Source organism: Nerophis ophidion, linkage group LG14, assembly GCF_033978795.1.
Source record: "Nerophis ophidion isolate RoL-2023_Sa linkage group LG14, RoL_Noph_v1.0, whole genome shotgun sequence".
Taxonomy (NCBI): Eukaryota; Metazoa; Chordata; class Actinopteri; order Syngnathiformes; family Syngnathidae; genus Nerophis; species Nerophis ophidion.
The window spans coordinates 27,963,445-27,984,200 of NC_084624.1; the positions used below are offsets into that span (position 1 = coordinate 27,963,445).

Genomic DNA, 20,756 nt, shown 5'->3' on the forward strand with positions numbered 1-20,756 from the left:
TGTTATCCAGTTAAAAGTAAATAACGAGACGAGCAAAACCATTGATTACCGTATTTTCGGGACCATAGGCACACCGGATTATAAGGCGCACTGCCGATGAGCGGGTCCAGTCAGGTTTTTTTTATACAAAATGTGCACGGGATTATACGGCGCATTAAAAGCCTACTGAAATAAGATTTTCTTATTCAAACGGGGATTGCAGGTCCATTCTATGTGTCATACTATATAATTTTGCGATATTGCCATATTTTTGCTGAAAGGATTTAGTAGAGAACATCGACGATAAAGTTCGCAACTTTTGGTGCTGATAAAAAAGCCTCACCTTTACCGGAAGTTGCAGACGATGACGTCACAAGAGTGAGGGCTCCTCACATCCTCACATTGTTTATAATGGGAGCCTCCAGCAGCAAGAGCTATTCGGACCGAGAAAACGACAATTTCCCCATTAATTTAAGCGAGGATGAAAGATTTGTGGATGATGATATTGATAGCGAAGGACTAGAAAAAATAAAATAAAAAGCGACGGCTCCGGGCGGCGGCAGTGTAAGCGTGTCAGATGTAGATAGACACATTTACTAGGATAATTCTGGAAGATCCCTTATCTGCTTATTGTTTTAATAGTGTTTTAGTGAGATTGTAAAGACATACCTCGAGGTCGGATGGCTGTAGTGAACACACAGTGTCTCAGAGAGAAGCCGAGGAGCCAAGCTCATAGCTGCCTTTCAAACAGCTACTGCAGGAGGATGAATAATCCAATTATGTCTCCGGTAAGATATATATCCAAATTTTCCCATTCAAAAACATGCTGGTTGACGTAGAGAAACATGTTCGCTTGACCGCTCTGTGTTAAAAACAAAGAAACACCGGCTGTGTCTCGGTGCTAAAGACAGCTGCAATCCACCGCTTTCCACCAACAGCGTTCTTTCTACCAACAGCATTCTTCTTTATAGTCTCCATTATTAAATGGACAAATTGCAAAAGATTCAGCAACACAGACGTCCAAATTACTGTGTAATTATGCGATGAAAAGAGACGACTTTTAGCCGTAAATAGTGCTGAGCTAATATTTCCTGACAGTCCGTGATGTCACGCGCACGCGTCATCATACCGCGACGTTTTCAACAAGAAACTCCGCGGGAAATTTAAAGTTGCAATTTAGTAAACTAAAAAGACCGTATTGGCATGTGTTGCAATGTTAATATTTCATCATTGATATATAAACTATCAGACTGCGTGGTCGGTAGTAGTGGGTTTCAGTAGGCCTTTAAAGGGGCAATATTATGATTTTTTTTTTTTTAATCTAAAACACTTTCTTGTGGTCTACATAACATGTGATGGTGGTTCTTTGGTCAAAATGTTGCAAAAATGATTTTTTACAGATCATCTTCAAGTCGCTTTCTGACAGTCGCTTCGGGATGCGCCGTTTTGTCGGCGGTCTTATTTACGTGGTTCACCTTCGACAGCGTCTTTTTCCCGTCATCTTTGTTGTAGCGGAGTGGCGTCGAAGGACGGGAGTGGAAGAAGTGTCAAAATATGGAGTTAGCTGTTTTAATGACTTTCAGACTTTACTCTAATCAACAACGGAGCAGCATCTCCTTATCCGTGGTTCACTAGTGCAACAACGCCAAAAATGTGTCCCGTAAAAAAAACGTTCGACCGGAACTCTGGAATAGAATAGAGTTTTATTGTCATTATTACATTGAACAGGTTCAAAGAACAATGAAATTGGAGAACAACGAAGTTGGAGAACTAAAGTTCCGTGGGTGAATTATGAAAACTCACTACACTGGTAGTTCTTAGCACGTCCATAGTGAGATACAAGTTAGAACTTTCACTACTTTATATTAGAAATGGCAACAGCAGAGGATGAATGCCCCATAACACAAAAATAGAGAAAAAGAAGAAGCTTATCGACAACGGCATCGGCACGGAAGTGGCGGAAGTTCGCAAATTTTCAGGACTAATGCAGATCTCAAATACACATCTGCAGGTACCAGAAAGTAAAAAAAGTTGCTTTTTCATAATATCCTGAAACAAAACGTCAGATAATATGTCTACTAATGGGTGCCATTTTGCAGTCCTTATACACACACTATACTAATACTTGTATCTCTATCAACGCTAGTCGTAAAGGGCCGACAATACATCAAGCGGTGCAGCTTCAAAGTCATATCAAAACATTTTGACAGATTATTGAGTGCCGTGTGTAATGTTCTTTATTTTCAATGGAACATTTAAAGTGTTGGTGTTGTTTACTGGCGTCATATTGCAGTCTACATGTATCTCTTATGTGCTACTACTGGTCACACCTATCATTACACCATGTACATAATAAAATGGTTTCGAGGTCGGTAAGCACAACCAAAAGTATTCCGTACATTAGGCACACCGGGTTATAAGGCAACAGTCTGATTTTTGAGAAAATAAAAGGATTTTAAGTGCGCTTTATAGTCCGAAAAATACGGTACATGGCATGTACAACAAACACTAAAGCCCGCGTTGCGCTCTTTCCTGCTCCGTCAGAGACATTGACTAGGGATGGGTACCAGAACTCAGCTCTGTAATGGCACCGATGCCGACATAAGGGTTAGTAACATAGGCGGAAAAAAGTGTTAAATGAATGCAGGCTGAGCCACCTGCAGCAAGTGCTTGAAGGTGATATTATGTGATGTGGTGTTCCGATAGAGGCACACAGAGTACAGAGAAAGCTAATTTTAAATGTGATTGTCGCCACAGGCACATAGTGCTGTGCCACAGGCACATTGTGCTGTACCTCAACACAACAGCCTAAGTCACGGCAAGGGCGTTGCATTTAGGAACCCCTGGGATTCTGATACACACAATTTCTATTTTCTTTATTGTTACTGGTTTTACTGCGATGCTGAATTTGTTACTTACCGTATTTTCCGGACTATAAGCCGCTACTTTTTTCCAATGCTTATAAAAACATTGAAGCAATTTATTGACTTTTCTTTGCTAACAGTCATTAGGTTTTGTGCTCAACAAATAGATGTTATATTACACCGATAGAGACAATAAAAGGGCGTGTTATTGTTTGTGCTACGGCGCCATCTCTTGAACGAGTTCGTTCTGCGGATTGGCAATATACTTTCCTGTTCTGTGACGGATGTATATTCATCCACACCGTTTCTTCTCGAAAATACTCTTCACTAATCACTCCAAACATCGTTTGTAAGTTTTACAATATAACTAAAACAATTCTTACTTACTAAACCATTCCATGCTAGATGTCTGTAGGAGTCTTTACTGCATATTTGTATGTGCTATTCTAATGCAATGAACCTAGCGCCATTAGCATTAGCTAATATGCTTACACGTTTACCAGTGTCTGTGTTAGTATTATTAACTTACAATGTCATTCTTTTTGTATTGTTTCCGTTATGTAAATTCACCAAAAGCGTGGATTTATTGAGTTTGTTTAGCTGATTGGAGAGCCACCTTCTGCAGCAAATGGGTCCATGACAATGACTTATGTTTTGTTTGATCAACCGTTTTACTGCCGGGTTACAGGCACCTTTTGGAAACAACTAAGGTGTGTAAATAAACTTTTACAAATCGTTTGTACCGGTTTTATATATGTGGCTTGTATATATACTGTGTATATATATACAGTATGTCTTGGAGCTGTGTGAAATCCTTCCCTTGTTACTTCAAAAATGCTTGCAAGCTGCTCTTTTCGATTGTGATTAGTCTTTTCTGTTGATGATTACAATAACTATAGCAATAACAAAGTTCACTTATTGCAGGAACAAGTAACAAAATACAGGACTTAAGGCATCAAGACAGAAATATTTTAGCTACACAGCTTCAGTTTCAAAACAAACCGTTTGAAAACATCTCTAGGGTGCATCACCACATCACCGAACCTTGAACACACTGGACTTGTCTGACCTTGCCCTTTAAAGAGAATGAAGACTTCTCCAGAGTCATTCTTGCTCCTGACTGACCAACCTATGTATTTGCAATATTGAGAAAATACGCTGTATAACTACCTGCGACCATTTTTGAATAAATCAAGTTCAACCTTAACCCTAACCCTCACAATTCGAAAATCCTGAGTAGTCCTGAATTCAATCCCGGGCCCGGGATCTTTCTGTGTGGAGTTTGCATGTTCTCTCCGTGACTGCGTGGGTTCCTTCTGGGTGCTTCGGCCTTCTCCCACCTCCAAAGACATGCACCTGGGGATAGGTTGATTGGCAACACTAAATTGGCCCTAGTGTGTGAATGTGAGTGTGAATGTTGTGTATCTGTGTTGGCCCTGTGATGAGGTGGCGACTTGTCCAGGGTGTACCCGCCGTCCGCCCGAATGCAGCTGAGATAGGCTCCAGCCCCCCCGCGTCCCTAAAAAGGGACTCGTGGTAGGAAATGGATGGAGTTAAATCTTCAAAATGAAAAAATCCTTGGCTGTTCAACAATAGAACAGAAGCCTATATCAATATGTTTCATATCCATTATTTTTAGGAATGTGCCAATCGATTGGCTGCTGATCATTATCGGCAGATTTCCGTGTGAAAGTACGTAATCGCTTTTGCCGATTATTGCTTTTCAATGCCGATCATTAATGCTAATCCCCTCTGGCTGACAGATCTGGTTATTAATCGCATAATCTAGGTGTGTTAGCTTGGTTTCTCAAAAGCCAAACATGATCAGAATAAGGTGTGTTTATGGGTTGTAGGATGCTGCTTCAAAGGCGAATTATTTGAGAAATCAGACTAATTTAGTGGTATGGTATGATGAGGTATGCACTATACTGTCATTGCACAAGTACAATGAAATTAAACTTTGCGGCACCCCGTAAAACGTGGGGAAAGATTATTTTTAAAAAGTCGATCTCAGACTGGGATCCACCGGGGAAGGGGCACAGACTGGGGCTGAGAAAAAAACTTGATAGCCGATGAGCACACAAACATTTCACACAGAAACTGCAAAACTTGCAACAGGGGAATCTTGAAGCAACAACTTTGCCAAATTGTTGACATGGGAAGCAATCAAGATTAGAATGGTTGTGATTGAGAACAAGAAACATTTTTAAACTTTTGACTCTTAATTGTCTAGTTCTGGTCTTCAAATTCATCCTGCGAGGCAGACGGTCGGATGTTATCCAAAACCACAAAAATGAAAGCCCAAAGTTCTGTCCACATCCTCCAAACATTCCTGGCAACTTTAGGGTACCTTGAAGGGCTGCCAGCATATTCAAATTTGCAACGCTTACTCCCAATCTCATGATATCCATATAGGTAGATATCAGCGTCATCGACTGAAAAGTGTCTCAAGCCACGTGGCACTCCGCTTCTCCCACGAATCCGTCATGTGTCCAGCAACAACCGTTCCGTCAAGACAGACTGGCTCCCCAGAACCCAAGATCTTGTCAATTTTGTTGAGAGGCCAGTTGATTAATTAAATTGTTTCGTTTTAGTTCAAAAAGAGGCAACAACAAAGTTGAGACAAGACAATACTACGGAGCATGCAGGGCAGACACGGAGAAGGGAGGGAGTGTGACAGTCCAAGAGCCAAGAGAAAAATGTGCATGTATATGCAGTCACCGCTAATTATGTGTCTCTATAAACTGTGGAGACACTCCCCCAAGACAATAATCACCTTTATTACGAAAAATATTCTGAATTTCTTACTATCTAAAGTTTCATTATCAAATATTAGAGGCCTACTGAAATGAGATTTTCTTATTTAAACGGGGACAACAGGTCCATCCTGTGTGTCATACTTGATAATTTTGCAATTTTGCCATATTTTTGCTGAAAATCGACGATAAAGTTTGCAACTTTTGGTGCTAATAAAAAAGCCTTGCCTTTACCGGAAGTCGCAGACGATGACGTCACAAGGGTGAGGGCTCCTCACGTCTTCACTTTGTTTATAATGGGAGCCACCACTAGCAAGAGCTATTCGGACTGAGAAAACGACAATTTCCCCATTAATTTGAGTGAGGATGAAAGATTCGTTGATGATGATATTGATGGCGAAGGACCGGAAAAAAAATTTAAATAAATAAATAAAGTTAAAAAAAAAAAAGGCGATTGCATTGGGACGGATTCAGATGTTTTTACATTTACTAGGATAATTCTGGGAAATCCCTTATCTTTCTATTGAGTTGCTAGTGTTTTAGTGAGATCAAATAATACCTGATAGTCGGAGGGGTGTGTCCACGGGTGTCTTGAGGCCAGTCTCTGAGGGAAGTCGACGTCAGCTGCATGGACCACTTTGAATGCTCAAGGATACCAAAATATTTTGGAAAATTCCATGCTCCCAACATTGTGGGAACAGTTTAGAGCGGGCCCCTTCCTCTTCCAACATGACTGTGCACCAGTGCACAAAGCAAGGTACATAAAGACATGGTTGAACTTTACTGGCCTGCACTGAGTCCTGACCTGAACCCGATAGAACACCTTCGGGATGAATTAGAATGGAGACTGAGAGACAAAATCAGGCTGTGACCTCACCAATGCACTTTTGGAAGAATGGTCTCAGAAGAGTTGAAGCTGTAACAGCTGCAAAAGGTGGACCGACATCATATTGAACCCTATTCGTTAGGAATGGGATGGCACTGCAAGTTCATAAGTGAGTCAAAGCAGTCGGCCAAAATTTTTTGCCAATAAAGTGTATGTTTAATGTACCCTAAGATGTTTTGTTAAAATAAAGCCAATAATGCCATTTTTTGTGGTCCCCCTTGTTCAGAAAAGTATCGAAATACATTTTGGTACCGGTACTAAAATATAGGTATCAGGACAACCCTAGTGCACACACAGGAATATTGCTCCGTATTTCATATAAAATACATGTAAGGTAATAAAAACAGTGCTATCTGGTGGGCCACAGATTGGATTTGTGTGTGATGAGTTGGTTGTTAGCTGAATTGCAGCCTTATGTAGAGTGTGTGTGTGTGTTCTTGTATTTCTACCCTTCTTGAGACATCAGCAAAGAAAAGTACCTTCCATATGAGGACCGGTGAACAATTTAGGACTGAAATCATGGTCCCAATACGGAAAACCGATTGCATATAATAGAGAGACAAATATTACAGTCTGTGAACATTGCTCCAAAGTCAGGATTTTTTGATGATTTAATGTGCACACAAAAGTAAACATTGACAAGTGCAAAGGCAGCAATATATGATAAAACAAGATTGCAGCTAAAAAAGGACTTCCCTATTCATCCCCGAAAAATCCCGCCAGGTGCACAGCTGATTTTACAACTTCCGGTGCTGACATAAGATAACCCGTGTCCCATATGTGACCGTAGGATGAACAAATACACTACGGTACTAAGACTAAAGTGGTCATTAACAGTTAGCTTCTACACCTGGGTTGCCCAAAGTGCGGCACATGGTCCATCTGTTCAAAATTAAGGAAGTTCCAAAAAGGAGGGATTTTTCAAATTGACTGTGTGTCGGTTTTAAAAATGTTCCCCCTCTGGTCAATGTATAAAATGTGTGTAAAAATTTAACAAATGTGTGTAATGAATTGAAATGCGCCCGCTTTGGCCAAAATGTATTTAAAAAAATAAGTAAATATGCATATAGAGACATGTTGTAATAACTTGAAGTAAATAATGAAGATTAAAAACAAATTACAAACAAACAATTCAACAACAACAAAATAACTAAAAGCAGTCTTTTTCTTACAATGTGTCGAAATTTTTCTTATAAAATTGGGAACAATTTCTTATATTCTTTCTGTTTTTGTAATATTGCAATATTTTCTTGTAAAAGTATTTCTTTTTTCCATGTAAAATTATTACTTCTGACTGCAAAATGTTGACATTTGTCGTATAAAATTCAGACTTTTATCACAATATTGCCAATTTTTTTTTAAAAAGGTGAAATTTTTTGAGTAAAATTATGACTTGTCATAATTTGTCAGTTTTTGTCAAAATGAAATTGATAGTTTTTTTTATGAAATTGTGACTTTTGTGGAGTAAAACTACAACTCTTTTCATAAAATTGACAAACTGTTAAGTTTTTCTTGCAAAATTACAACTGTTATGAGTAAAATTCCAACTTTGAAACTGCGCAGATGTTCAGTTTTTCTTGTAAAATGTTGACTTGCGTTGAGTAAAATTACGTTTTTCTTGTGAAACTGTGACCTCTTTCTTGTGAATTTCCAACTCATTTTTCACAACAAGCTTTTTTATATTTGTACAGCATTTATATATTATTAATGTTGTAAATGAGTGATGAGCTCAAACACTGCTGAAACACTGGGCATTTTAAGAAATTGTACAAATCTAATATTCTGGTTCGGTAAAGTGTGGTTTAGGCTTATTTTAAATATGAGTATTAATGACTTATATGACTTACTTATGATAAATTAAGAATTGTAAGCACATAGTTATGGGCAAATTGCAATATGTGGACCCATATGAATTTGATAAAATATGGTTCAAAGGAAACTGGATGTCAGTTAAAGTAACTGTGTAAAAAAAGGGTGGATTCAAAAAGTTTATACTTTTTCCTTTCAATCAATCAATCAAAGTTTACTTATATAGCCCTAAATCATGAGTGTCTCAAAGGGCTGCACAAGCCACAACGACATCCGCGGTTCAGATTCCACATTAGGGCAAGAAAAAACTTAACCCATTGGGATGAAAATGAGAAACCTTGGAGGGGACCGCAGATGTGGGGATCCCCCCTGGGCGACCGGTGCAATGGACGTCAAGTGGATATAGCATAATATTGTGAGAGTCCAGTCCATAGTGGCTCCAGTTAATAGTGTGAGAGTCCAGTCCATAGTGGATCTATAGTTAATAGTGTGAGAATCCAGTCCATAGTGAGGCCAGCAGGAGATCATCTCAAGTGGAGACAGGTCAACAGCGCAGATACGTCCCCAACTGGTGCACATATGAGTGGTTCACCCTGGGTCCCAACTTTGGACAGCTATCGCGTCATCTGTGGTCACCGAATCCACAAAGTAGAGGGGGGGGCACAGATTCGGGGAAAAAACGGCAGATCAAACTGGTCTAAAAGGGGGGTCTATTTAAAGAATAGAGTATACAAATGAGTTTTAAGATGGGAATTAAATGCTTCTACTGAGGTAGCATCTCTAACTGTTACCGGGAGGGCATTCCAGAGTACTGGAGCCTGAATAGAAAACGCTCTATAGCCCACATACTTTTTTGGAGCCCAGGAAATCACTAATAAGCCAGAGTTCTTTGAACGTAGATTTCTTGCCGGGACATATGGAACGATACAATCGGCAAGATAGGATGGAGTTAGACCGTGTTGTGTTTTATACGAAAGTAGTAAAACCTTGAAGTTACATCTTAAGTGCACAGGGGGGGTTGCCCATATATGCGGTCCTCTCCAAGGCTTCTCATAGTCATCATTGTCACTGTCACCGACGTCCCACTGGGGTGAGTTTTTCTTGCCCTTATGTGGGCTCTACCGAGGATGTCGTTGTGGTTTGTGTTGTGGTTTGTGCAGCCCTTTGAGATACTAGTGATTTAGGGCTATATAAATAAACATTGATTGATTGATTGTTTTTGTCAAAAGTCTAGCAGATGCATTTTGTACCAACTGTAATCTTTTAATGCTGGACATTTTACTCTTTTGAAATACCGTATTTCCTCGAATAGCCGCCGGGGCGCTAATTAATTTAAAACCTCTTCTCACTCCTGCGCTTACCAAAGGCATGCGGTAAAAGTAAGCAAGCGGTAATTATATTAAAACCTCTTCTCACTCCGACACTTACCAAAGCCATGCAGTAAAAATTTGAGTGTGATGTAAGCTTGGACCTTAAATCCTACTGAATAGCTCTTATGCGATTTCTAATTACCGGTATTGAAATCACCCTCCTCCATTTTGAAATTGGTGACAGGGGGAGTGTCACGCGTGACGTCAGGAGTTTGACCAGGCGGTAATACTAAGCATGCGCTAATTATTTTGGGAAGCGAGTTTGACCCGGCAGTAAGTAAAGGCAGGCGCATACTATATGCCTTGCGGCAATTTTCTTAATCAAATTTTATTGGCAACACTAAAATGGCCTCAGTGTGTGAATGTGAGTGTAAATGTTGTCTGTCTATCTGTGTTGGCCCTGCGATGAGGTGGCGATTTGTCCGCCTTCCGCCCGATTGTAGCTGAGATAGGCTCCAGCATCCCCCGCGACCCTGAACGGGACGAGCGGAAGACAATGGATGGATGGATGGATGGATGGATGATTTTTTTGTGAAATAATAATATTGCCATTGAGCACAAAACTGTTCAATAGAGATATGTATGGAAATTTTGTACTACATGTATGATGTGGAGCTGACTATGACATACTCGATAAACTATCAATAACAATAAATAAAAATCTTTATATATCTAGAAAGGGTGGTCCTAAAAGAGGTAGGCATTTTTTGGAGGTCTCAAGAAGGTAAGAAATTCAAGAGTGTGTGTGTGTGTGTGTGTGTGTGTGTGTGTGTGTGTGTGTGTGTGTGTGTGTGTGTGTGTGTGTGTGTGTGTGTGTGTGTGTGTGTGTGTGTTGGAAGAGGAGGGAAGCAGGGAGGGGGAGCAAAGGTCAGAAGAGGGGGTGGGGGGGTGTCCAGATCAGTTGTGACAAAAAGGGGGGGAAAAGAAGGAGTAAAAACAGGATTGGTTCGGCTGTGAAAATGCGACAGTCGTACCTGCTGCCAGTGAAAGAGCGACAGCCTCGATTGGAAGAAAGAGCCGCAGGCGCTGCGATGCTAATGTTGTCGGGGGCTTTGACTTCTCCCAGCCATTGCAAGCGAGCTGCTCCGCCTGACAGCCTCGCTCTACCCAACCGCCTCCTCTTGTCCGGAAGAAGGTGCCTTTTAGCCGGCCAAAAGGACGTCAAGCTCAAAAGGAGATGGACGAGACGGATATCATGGACTTGACGCACCAGAAGGCGAGGAAGCGACAGCGGACAATCACTTCCGCGGACGAGGCGGTGCACGCGCCCCTCAAACGCGTGCCGATGCGGGCTGCGGAGTGCCGCGAGACGTCGCTCATGTACGCCGTGCGAGGAGAGCCGCTGCCCGCCGCCTCTCTCAAGCAGAACGACCACTCGGTCACCTCCTCTCCGACCAGCGTCATGCCGGCGCAGGTAAACGCGCTCTTTCCAATCATTTTTATTTGGGCTTTTTAACCACCGAGCAACATCGATTGGACCAGAAACTTTTTTGCGGCCGTTTGTGTGTGTGTGTGTGTGCCGCAAATAGTCTATTTAGAAGGGGTGTCAAACGTACGGCCCGAGGGCCGGTGTTGTACCGAAATCTGTTACCCATCGGAATTTGTAACTCCAGGGGGCGATGTTCCCATGGCGTTTTTTGATGGTTAAACGGCAAGGCCAAAGAGGAGGAGAAGAAGAACGCTTGCGTAAATGGCGTAAACCAAGGGTCTCAAACATGCGGACCGCGAGACGTTATTTTGCGGCCCCCACCTTGACAGTTTAATGTTAGTGTGGCCCGCGAGTTTTATATGAATGGCGCTTGACAGCGTTGAGTTATCTGTGTCCAAAATGACCCTTTCAACGTTCTGGGTTGCCTACACCTGCATTAGTGGAAAAGCAGCAAATGAGTTAAAGGCCTACTGAAATGAGATTTTCTTATTTAAACGGGGATAACAGGTCCATTCTATGTGTCATACTTGATCATTTCGCGATATTGCCATATTTTTGCTGAAAGGATTTAGTAGAGAACATCCAAGATAAAGTTCGCAACTGTCGGTGTTAAGAGAAAAGCCCTGCCTCTACCGGAAGTCGCAGACGATGACGTCACATGTTGAGGGCTTCTCACATATTCACATTGTTTATAATGGGAGCCTCCAACACAAAGTGCTATTCGGACCGAAAAAACGACAATTTCTCCATTAAGTTGAGCGAGGATGAAAGTTTCGTGTTTGAGGATATTGATAGCAACCGACTAGAAAAAAAAAAAAAAAAAACGAGTTAAAAGAAATACGCAAATGCATTGGGACAGATTCTGATGTTTTTAGAGACATTTACTAGGATAATTCTGGGAAATCCCTTATCTTTCTATTGTGTTGCTAGTGTTCTAGTGAGTTTAATAGTACCTGATAGTCGGAAGCGTGTCTCCACGGGTGTATTGACGCCAATGTCTCAGGGAAGTCGACGGCAGCTTCATGGACGGCCCAAGCTCAGCTTTTCTCCGGCAAGAAGCGACTTTTTAACCACAATTTTCTCACTGAAACCTGCTGGTTGACATTTGGTCTGGATTCATGTTCGCTTGACCGCGCTCTGATCCATAGTAAATTTTCACCTCCGGGAATTTTAAACAAGGAATCACTGTGTGTTTGTGTGGCTAAAGGCTAAAGCTTCCCAACTCCATCTTGCTACTTTGACTTCTCCAATATTAATTGAACAAATTGCAAAAGATTCAGCAACACAGATGTCCAAAATACTGTGTAATTATGCCGTTAAAGCTGACGACATTTAGCTTTGTGTGTGCGTAGCGCTCATACTTCCTAAAAACGCGTGACGTCTTGCGTACACGTCATCATTAGACGACGTTTACAAGACGAATCTCCCGGGAAATTTAAAATTGTAATTTAGTAAACTAAAAAGGCCGTATTGGCATGTGTTGCAATGTTAATATTTCATCATTGATATATAAACTACCAGACTGCGTGGTGGGTAGTAGTGGGTTTCAGTAGGCCTTTAATATTAGTGTGGCCCGCAAGTTTTATATGAATGGCGCTTGACAGCGTTGAGTTATCTGTGTCCAAAATGACTTTTTCAACGTTCTGGCTTGCCTACACCTGCATTAGTGGAAAAGCAGCAAAAGAGTTAAAGCGACAGAGATGTTGCCATGGAGATGAGGGTTTTCTTACGTGCATGGCTGCAGTCACACCTCGACACCTGTCCGTCAGTAATAACAATCCCAGATAACCTGGACCAATTCAAACTGTTAAGTTTTTTTTATCGTTTAATTTGAACGACACACATTGCGGAAATAACATTATTCTCCGTGCGCCGGCTAAATACAAATATATTCCACATCCCCAAACATGTCTTTTTCAAAGCTTGCAGTGAGGAGAAAGGTTAGTGACGAGCAAAGACAATTCCAGGAAAAGTGGGAGATGCAATATTTCTTAGTTGAGCACAGGGGCACAGAGAAAGTTGTGGTACACAAGGAATACAATTTGAAACGTCATTAAACTAAACATGCTGAGGAGTATGCAAAAATATTTTTAAGAAATATTTTTCTTGCGGTCCAGTCTCACCCAGACTCTGCATCCAGAGGCCCCCGGGTAAATTGAGTTTGAGACCCCTGGTGTAAACTATCCTTAATGCTGAAACGTCAGTTGTCAGAATTTCAGCATTAATAAATTACACATACCGTATTTTTCGCAGTATAAGTCGCACTGGAGTATAAGTCGCACTTTTTGGGGAAATTTATTTGATAAAACCCAACACCAAGAATAGACATTTGAAAGGCAATTTAAAAATACATAAAGAATAGTGAACAACAGGCTGAATAAGTGTACGTTATATGAGGCATAAATAACCAACGGAGAAGGAGTCTGGTATGTTAACGTAACATATTATGGTAAGAGTCATTCAAATAAATATAACATGTAGAACATGCTATACGTTTACCAAACAATCTGTAACTCCTAATTGCTAAATCCGATGAAATCTTATACGTCTAGTCTCTTACGTGAATGAGCTAAATAATATTATTTGATATTTTACAGTAATGTGTTAATAATTTCACACATAAGTCGCTCCTGAGTATAAGTTGCACTCCCGGCCAAACTATGAAAAAAAACTGCTACTTATAGTCCGAAAAATCCGGTACTCTGGAAATCAATGTTTTACTTTCATTATAGTATAAGTCCATTGTATCAGCTGTTGATTCTCTCTCACACACATACATTTTCCAATATATATAATACAATGTATGTGTGTGAGACAGAATCAACAGCTGATACAATGGACTCATACTATAATGAAAGTAAGTCATTGATTTCCAGGATATGTGTAATTTATTAATGCTGAAATTCTGACAACTGACATTTCAGCATTAAGGATAGTTTACGCCATTTACGCAAGTGTTCTTCTTCTCCTCTTCTTTGGCCTTCAAACAAACGTCATGGGAACATCGCCCCCTGGAGTTACAAATTCCGATGGGTAACAGATTCCGGTACAACACCGGATCAGGCTTAGTATTAGTATTTGGGATGGCGTGGCAGAGTGGCCGTGCGCAACCCGAGGTTCCCTGGTTCAATCCCCACCTAGTACCAACTTTGTCACGTCCGTTGTGTCCTGAGCAAGACACTTCACCCTTGCTCCTAATGGGTGCTGGATAGCGCCTTGCATGGCAGCTCCCTCCATCAGTGTGTGAATGTGTGTGTGAATGGGTAAATGTGGAAGTAGTGTCAAAGCGCTTTGAGTACCTTGAAGGTAGAAAAGCGCTATACAAGTACAACCCAATTATCATTTATTTATCATTTATTAACGCCTGGTCAAACTTGTGACGTCACGAGTGACACTTCCTCTGTCATCATTTTCAAGAAGATTAAGAGCTATTCAGTAGGATTTGAAGTCCAAGCTTACATCACACTCAGATGTTTACTGCATACCTTTGGTAAGTCCCGCAGTGAGAAGAGGTTTTAAAACAATTAGCGCTTGCTTACTTTTACCGCATGCCTTTGGTAAGCGCAGAAGTGAGAAGAGGTTTTACATTAATTAGCGCCCCGGCGGCAATTCAAGGAAATACGGTATGTACAAAAGAAACCACCTGATGTTAGTACATCAGTCGAGGAAAATGAGAAAACTACTTAAAAAACATACTGTAATTTGATTTCTATATAATTTTTTCATCTTGATGGATTGAAAATTAACACCAATAAGTTGACTAATGAACATTATCATATAATTCATTCAGAAAATATAAATAAGGACAAATAAAGTATCCATCCATCCTTTTTTCTACCGCTTGCCCCGTTCGGGGTCGTGATGGGTGCTGGAGCCTATCTCAACTCCATTTAGGCGGAAGGCGGGGTACACCCAGGACAAGTCGCCATCTCATCGCAGGGCCAACACAGACAGACAGACAACATTCAAGGTATATATACTATTAACTGCAACAGTTAATTTAAAAATATAAAAACAATAGTATGATTTGTACAATTTCAGAATGTGCTTGTTCTATTTTTAAACAAAAAACAATCTTTGAATTTATTAATGGAAAACCCCTTGAGATGCAGCATCTCGTTTTCAAGGGGGACCAAAGACATTTAAAATTAACACAATACAATAAAACACAGGACAAGTTACACAACAAACAATTACAGACAGACAATCCATCCATCCATTTTCTACAGCTTATTCACTTTGGGGTCGCGGGGGGCGCTGGTGCCTATCTCAGCAACAATCGGGCGGAAGGCAGTGTACACCCTGGACAAGTCGCCACCTCATCGCAGGGCCAACACAGATAGACAGACAACAGTCACACTCACATTCACACACTAGGGCCAATTTAGTGTTGCCAATCAACCTATACCCAGGTGCATGTCTTTGGAGGTGGGAGGAAGCCAAAGTACCCGGAGGGAAATAGAACAACATATTTATGCAGTAAAATATATATAGTATTATTAAATTAAGTTCCAACCAAGGGCATACTACATACAGTGGCATTCAGTTTTAACATAAACCATAAGATATATATTGAAGGGACCAATGGCTGCTAAAGACCTCATAGAGACAGGCAGATGATTCCAGTTAATGGGGGCTCTATAAGAAAAGACTTAACGCACAGTAGGGACAGTAAATGTAGGATATTGAGAGTGTCTTAGAGGGTAGGATGATGTAAAGGGCACAAGAAAACATTTCAAATATGCTGGTAGATTAAAACAAAAACACTTGAAAACAAATAGAGACCAGTGGTACAGCCGTCGCTTGTCAGGATGGAGCCAGTTGAGCTGGGTGTATAAATATAAATGACAGTGATGAGTTCTGTATGACAATCTGAAGTTGTCTTTATTTTTAAGTTATCGTGCCGTGATTTTACCAATCCAGCCCACTTGGGAGTGTTTTTTTCTCTATGTGGCTCCCGATCTAAAATGAGTTTGACACCCATGGGTTAAGGGTAGGCTATTATTACAGCTTCCCTCAAATTAATTTTTTGGGGAGTTTATGGCCTGCAGGTGCAGATTCATGGGAGCATTCAGGTCAAGGTCGAGCTGCAGGGAAAACTATAAAATAATCGTATTTTCTCTCTCTCTTGTCCCCAATCAGGATAATCGCTCCAGCATGTCCAGGCCTATGATCACCCGGTCGCCAGTGTCCCCCCTGAGCAACCAGGGCATCCCCACGCCGGCGCAGCTCACAAAGTCCAACGCCCCCGTGCACATCGACGTGGGGGGACACATGTACACCAGCAGCCTGGCCACCCTCACCAAATTCCCAGAATCAAGGTGAGTTTTCAACATGCAATAATGTAACAATGTGTGCAAAAATAAAATATGTCCCCATTCAGAGATGTATTTGCCTATCCTGATGCACCATGTCCATATAGTCATTCATTTTGTAGAGGGATAAAAGACTGCGTTGACATTGCAAGTTAAAGTGGCCCAAATTGGATGTTTTTTAATCCAGCTGACTGAAGTAAAATGTCATTTTCATCTGACTCCAGGGTAAACACACGCAGGCCCCAATGTGGCCTGAACGTCACTTGCATGCGCACTTCGATAAAGTGAAAACAAAGTAAGTTGACCGGGAGGAAGTCGCTACTACTACAAAATTAAATAAAAGTCGCAACACCTTAAAAATGTGTGCGTTTTTTTTACGTAAAAGTAATGTAATGTATAGATGGATGTATATAGTGTAATATATTTGGGAGGGTTCTACTATTTTTATGGCTGTTAAATTGACGAGATTATGTGAGATTTATTTTTCAACTCATATATAAGCAAATATTTTTCCGAATCAAAGTATATAGATACAGTACAGGCCAGACGTGTGTCCCCTCTTTATTATCATTCAATGTGTTTTCTTTTTTTTCATGACTATTTACATTGTGGATTGTCACTGAAGGCATAAAAACTATAAATGAACACTTGTGGAGTTATGTACTTCACAAAAAAAAGGTGAAATAATTGAATACATGTTTTATATTTAAGTTTCTTCAAAATAGCCACCCTTTGCGCCGATTACTGCTTTGCACACTCTTGGCATTGTCTCGATGAGCTTCAAGTGAAAACCATTTCAGGTGACTACCTCTTGAAGTTACTTTATTATAACTTCAAACCTCACTTTTAAGATGAGACAACTTTTATTTTGTAGCATTAGTAGCAACTTCCTTGTTCATTTATGGAATCCGGTCAACTTCCTTTTTTTTCTTTATCCAACTGCGCATGCTAGTGACATTGGGGTCTGTGCGCCTTTTTACTGGAGTCTGAGCAAGATCTCATTTTACTTTTAATCCAAACTGTCAACTGGAAAAAAATCTGATTTTTGACCACTTTGGTCTGCAGTGTAAACATAGTCAGTGTGAATGCAGCATTTAAAGATAGCGCCTTTGCTGGTTGCAGCCAGGTAGTGCACTCCATTTTGCCTCAGTGATCGATTCCATGCAATTGACAGTCTCATTAAGGATTAATTTGAATGACCGAAAAGAGTTACTGTTTTGAACTCTTGTTTCCGTGCAAGTGTTACATTTCGCTGTTTCATTGCTTTTTGTTATGTAGCAGCTAAGTAGTGCACTCTATTTGAGGTTTAGTTTTGAAAATATTACCATGGATATTATTTGTAAACGGGTGCTCCCTTCCTTAATGTTCCGGACTCCTGTTTCCATGCAAGTGTCGTACTTTTAGCAAGCCTACATTTTAAAGACTTGGAAGTATCTCAGAATGTTCTGGACTCCTGTTTCTATGTCAATTCTGCGTTAACTTGAAGAATTCTGCCTACCAAGTTGATAGTTGTAGCTAACAATTACATTTTATTTTCCTCAATATCTTTCAGGCATAACTAATCAACATTAATTGATTCCACGCGAATGTCTTTTTATCTGTTAGAATCTCTAAATGTTCTGAACTCCTGTTTCCATGCCAGTGTCAATTCAAGTAGCGACCCATAGCAGTTGTGCCACAGCTTAGCTTAGCTGTTCTTCTTTACGAGCGGACTCGCTGAGACTAAACAACAGTGCCTCTGTTGGTTGTCGCCAAGTACTGCGCCCCGCTTTGTCTCAAATGTTTCAAGACGTGATGAATTTTTTCCACGTGAAAGAAGCAGTTTTTTGGATCAGGTTGTTCTACCCCAAATGTGCAGAATGCAGCGTGCAGACAAAGGCGACTTGGTTGTTTTGACAGATGTCACAGCAGCAGTAAAGGCCAAAGGGCATGTGGGGCCATCTGGAGGCTGGGAGGTCGCTGTAGGCTGTGTGCCAGAGGGCGACTGGCACTCTTCCCGCCTCGGGCAGAGCGCAACCAGCTGGCCCTGACCTCTCTTAATCTCTTTCTTTCCTTTCCTTGTCTTTTTATAGTAGCTGTGCATCAGCGCCGCTCAAATAGTTGTTGACGCTCCCACCCAGCCCATCCCTTTCGCTGTGTGTGCACAGGATCGGTCGTCTCTTTGATGGCACAGAGCCCATAGTCCTGGACAGCCTGAAGCAGCACTACTTCATTGACAGGGACGGACACATGTTCCGCTACATCCTCAACTTCCTCAGGACGTCCAAGCTGCTCATCCCGGACGACTTCAAAGTAAGAGATTGTCATCAGCCAATCAGCGCTTCTACAAGTCACACAATGCAAGGCTGGCGGTTACTCAATTCATACAAGAGACGCTGCAAAAAAATAATAGCAGAGGTCTTCCGAGCAAGATGAAAGATATTAAAGGGAAAGAGATAAACCGTCATTGAGAAAATAAATATTCCTCCGCGCCGCATTTGGTCGCAACGGCGAATTACGCGACATGCGACCCATTAGTATTCCTACCATTTAACTCGTGTGTACCATTTAGTCAGTAATTACTTGACTTGCCCCCCGGGAGAAAACAAAGAAGCACATCATCTGATAGATTATCCACAGCGAGGCTCCATCAGTAGAAAGTATGTCAGCTAAAATAAGCAAAGACAGGCCCAAATTGCAGCAAAGGCCACGTTCCCGCTACGGGACCAAACTTCAATGTGGTGCGTTTGAGACCCAACAGCCAAAAAAGAAAAAGAAAAAAAAAAGCATTTTTGTAGGCTTCTGGAAAACAGCACAGTGCTCCTGTCATGCTGAGTATCTTTGCCGGTTGTTTTTGTAGTCGGTGCATCAATCCAGCCGTGTTAAAAGCATATAGAGCATAGCTGGACAAATATTTTGACTCGACTGCCGCATAAAATGTGTCTGGGAGGCCAAGGTGTATGTGTGTATAAATTATATATACACATTTAGCTATACAAATCTTCTGTACAGTATGTGTGTTTGGGTCCCTTTTTTCCAGGAACACTAATGCAAAAAGTCACAATGTCCATTAGAGTTCTAAAAACGTTATGAAGGACAACCTCAAAAAAACGGAATGGAATTTTACAATGTTTTACCGACTGGGACACGCAAAATGTACAAAAAAATAAAGAAAGTGGGATTTACAATATTAACTATGAATAATAAAACACTGAATATTAACAACATATGAACATCGCTCCGGCTTCACGGTGGCGGAGGGGTTAGTGCGTCTGCCTCACAATACGAAGGTCCTGCAGTCCTGGGTTCAAATCCAGGCTCTGGATCTTTCTGTGTGGAGTTTGCATGTTCTCCCCGTGAATGCGTGGGTTCCCTCCGGGTACTCCGGCTTCCTCCCACCTCCAAAGACATGCACCTGGGGATAGGTTGATTGGCGAGACTAAATTGGCCATAGTCTGTGAATGTGAGTGTGAATGTTGTCTGTCTATCTGTGTTGGCCCTGTGATGAGGTGGCGACTTGTCCAGGGTGTACCCTGCCTTCCGCCCGATTGTAGCTGAGATAGGCGCCAGCGCCCCCCGCGACCCCGAAAGGGAATAAGCGGTAGAAAATGGATGGATGGAACATCGCTCCTCTTTTACTTCTCAGACCAGCTCCTCGATCTTTTACAATCAAGCAAAACACAACAAAAATGTAACAAACAGCAAACTATGAAGTCAAATACACACCTACAATATGATATACTATCACGTAAAAATCTGCTTCCACATCTGTTTCTGACACATGCATTTCGGGCTGGCTTTTCTGAAACAAACCCCGCCCACTCTGGTTTGTTCCTGGTCTGAGCTGCTGTGACCTAGATTACCGTAATACCTTGTATAACACCCAAAAGCACGGATTCCAACCATTGAAATACTTTTTATAGTTCATGACTGACGGTCATTTAAAAATAGCACTGCACAGCATAATGGCGGCTACAGTTTTGATGTTAAAGGTCTAAAAATATAATGTTGAACATCCGGCGGGCCTGATTTAAAATCTTATCGGGCGGCATGTCGCCGTGAGCCGTATTTTGCCGAGCTATGATATAGAGCAGTGGTCCCCAAACACCGGTCCGCGGCCCGGTACCGATTGGTAAAAAAAATTGAATAATGTATATATATATATATATATATATATATATATATATATATATATACATATATATATATATATATATTTATTTATTTATTTTTTTTAAATTATTATTTATTTATTTTTTTTGTATTTTTTTATTATTAAATCAACATAAAAAACACAATATATACATCATATATCAATATAGATCAATACAGTCTGCAGGGATACAGTCCGCAGCTACAAAAAGGTTGG

At 41.0% G+C, this 20,756-nt stretch overlaps 1 protein-coding gene across 4 annotated transcripts in view; it reads left to right on the plus strand.

Annotated features, from left to right (window-relative positions):
• Positions 1–20,756, plus strand: part of kctd1 (potassium channel tetramerization domain containing 1) — a 49,875-nt gene that overhangs the window by 18,181 nt on the left and 10,938 nt on the right. For 2 of the 4 annotated variants that reach the window (XM_061920294.1, XM_061920293.1), the window contains exons 2-3: positions 16,236–16,414; positions 18,556–18,700. In XM_061920294.1, coding sequence (XP_061776278.1) covers positions 16,251–16,414; positions 18,556–18,700 — 309 coding nt within the window. In that variant the 5' untranslated portion in view covers positions 16,236–16,250. Of the gene's footprint in view, positions 1–10,554; positions 11,079–14,385; positions 15,064–16,235; positions 16,415–18,555; positions 18,701–20,756 lie in introns of those variants that run through there. The other 2 variants (XM_061920292.1, XM_061920295.1) reach the window with 2 other exon arrangements.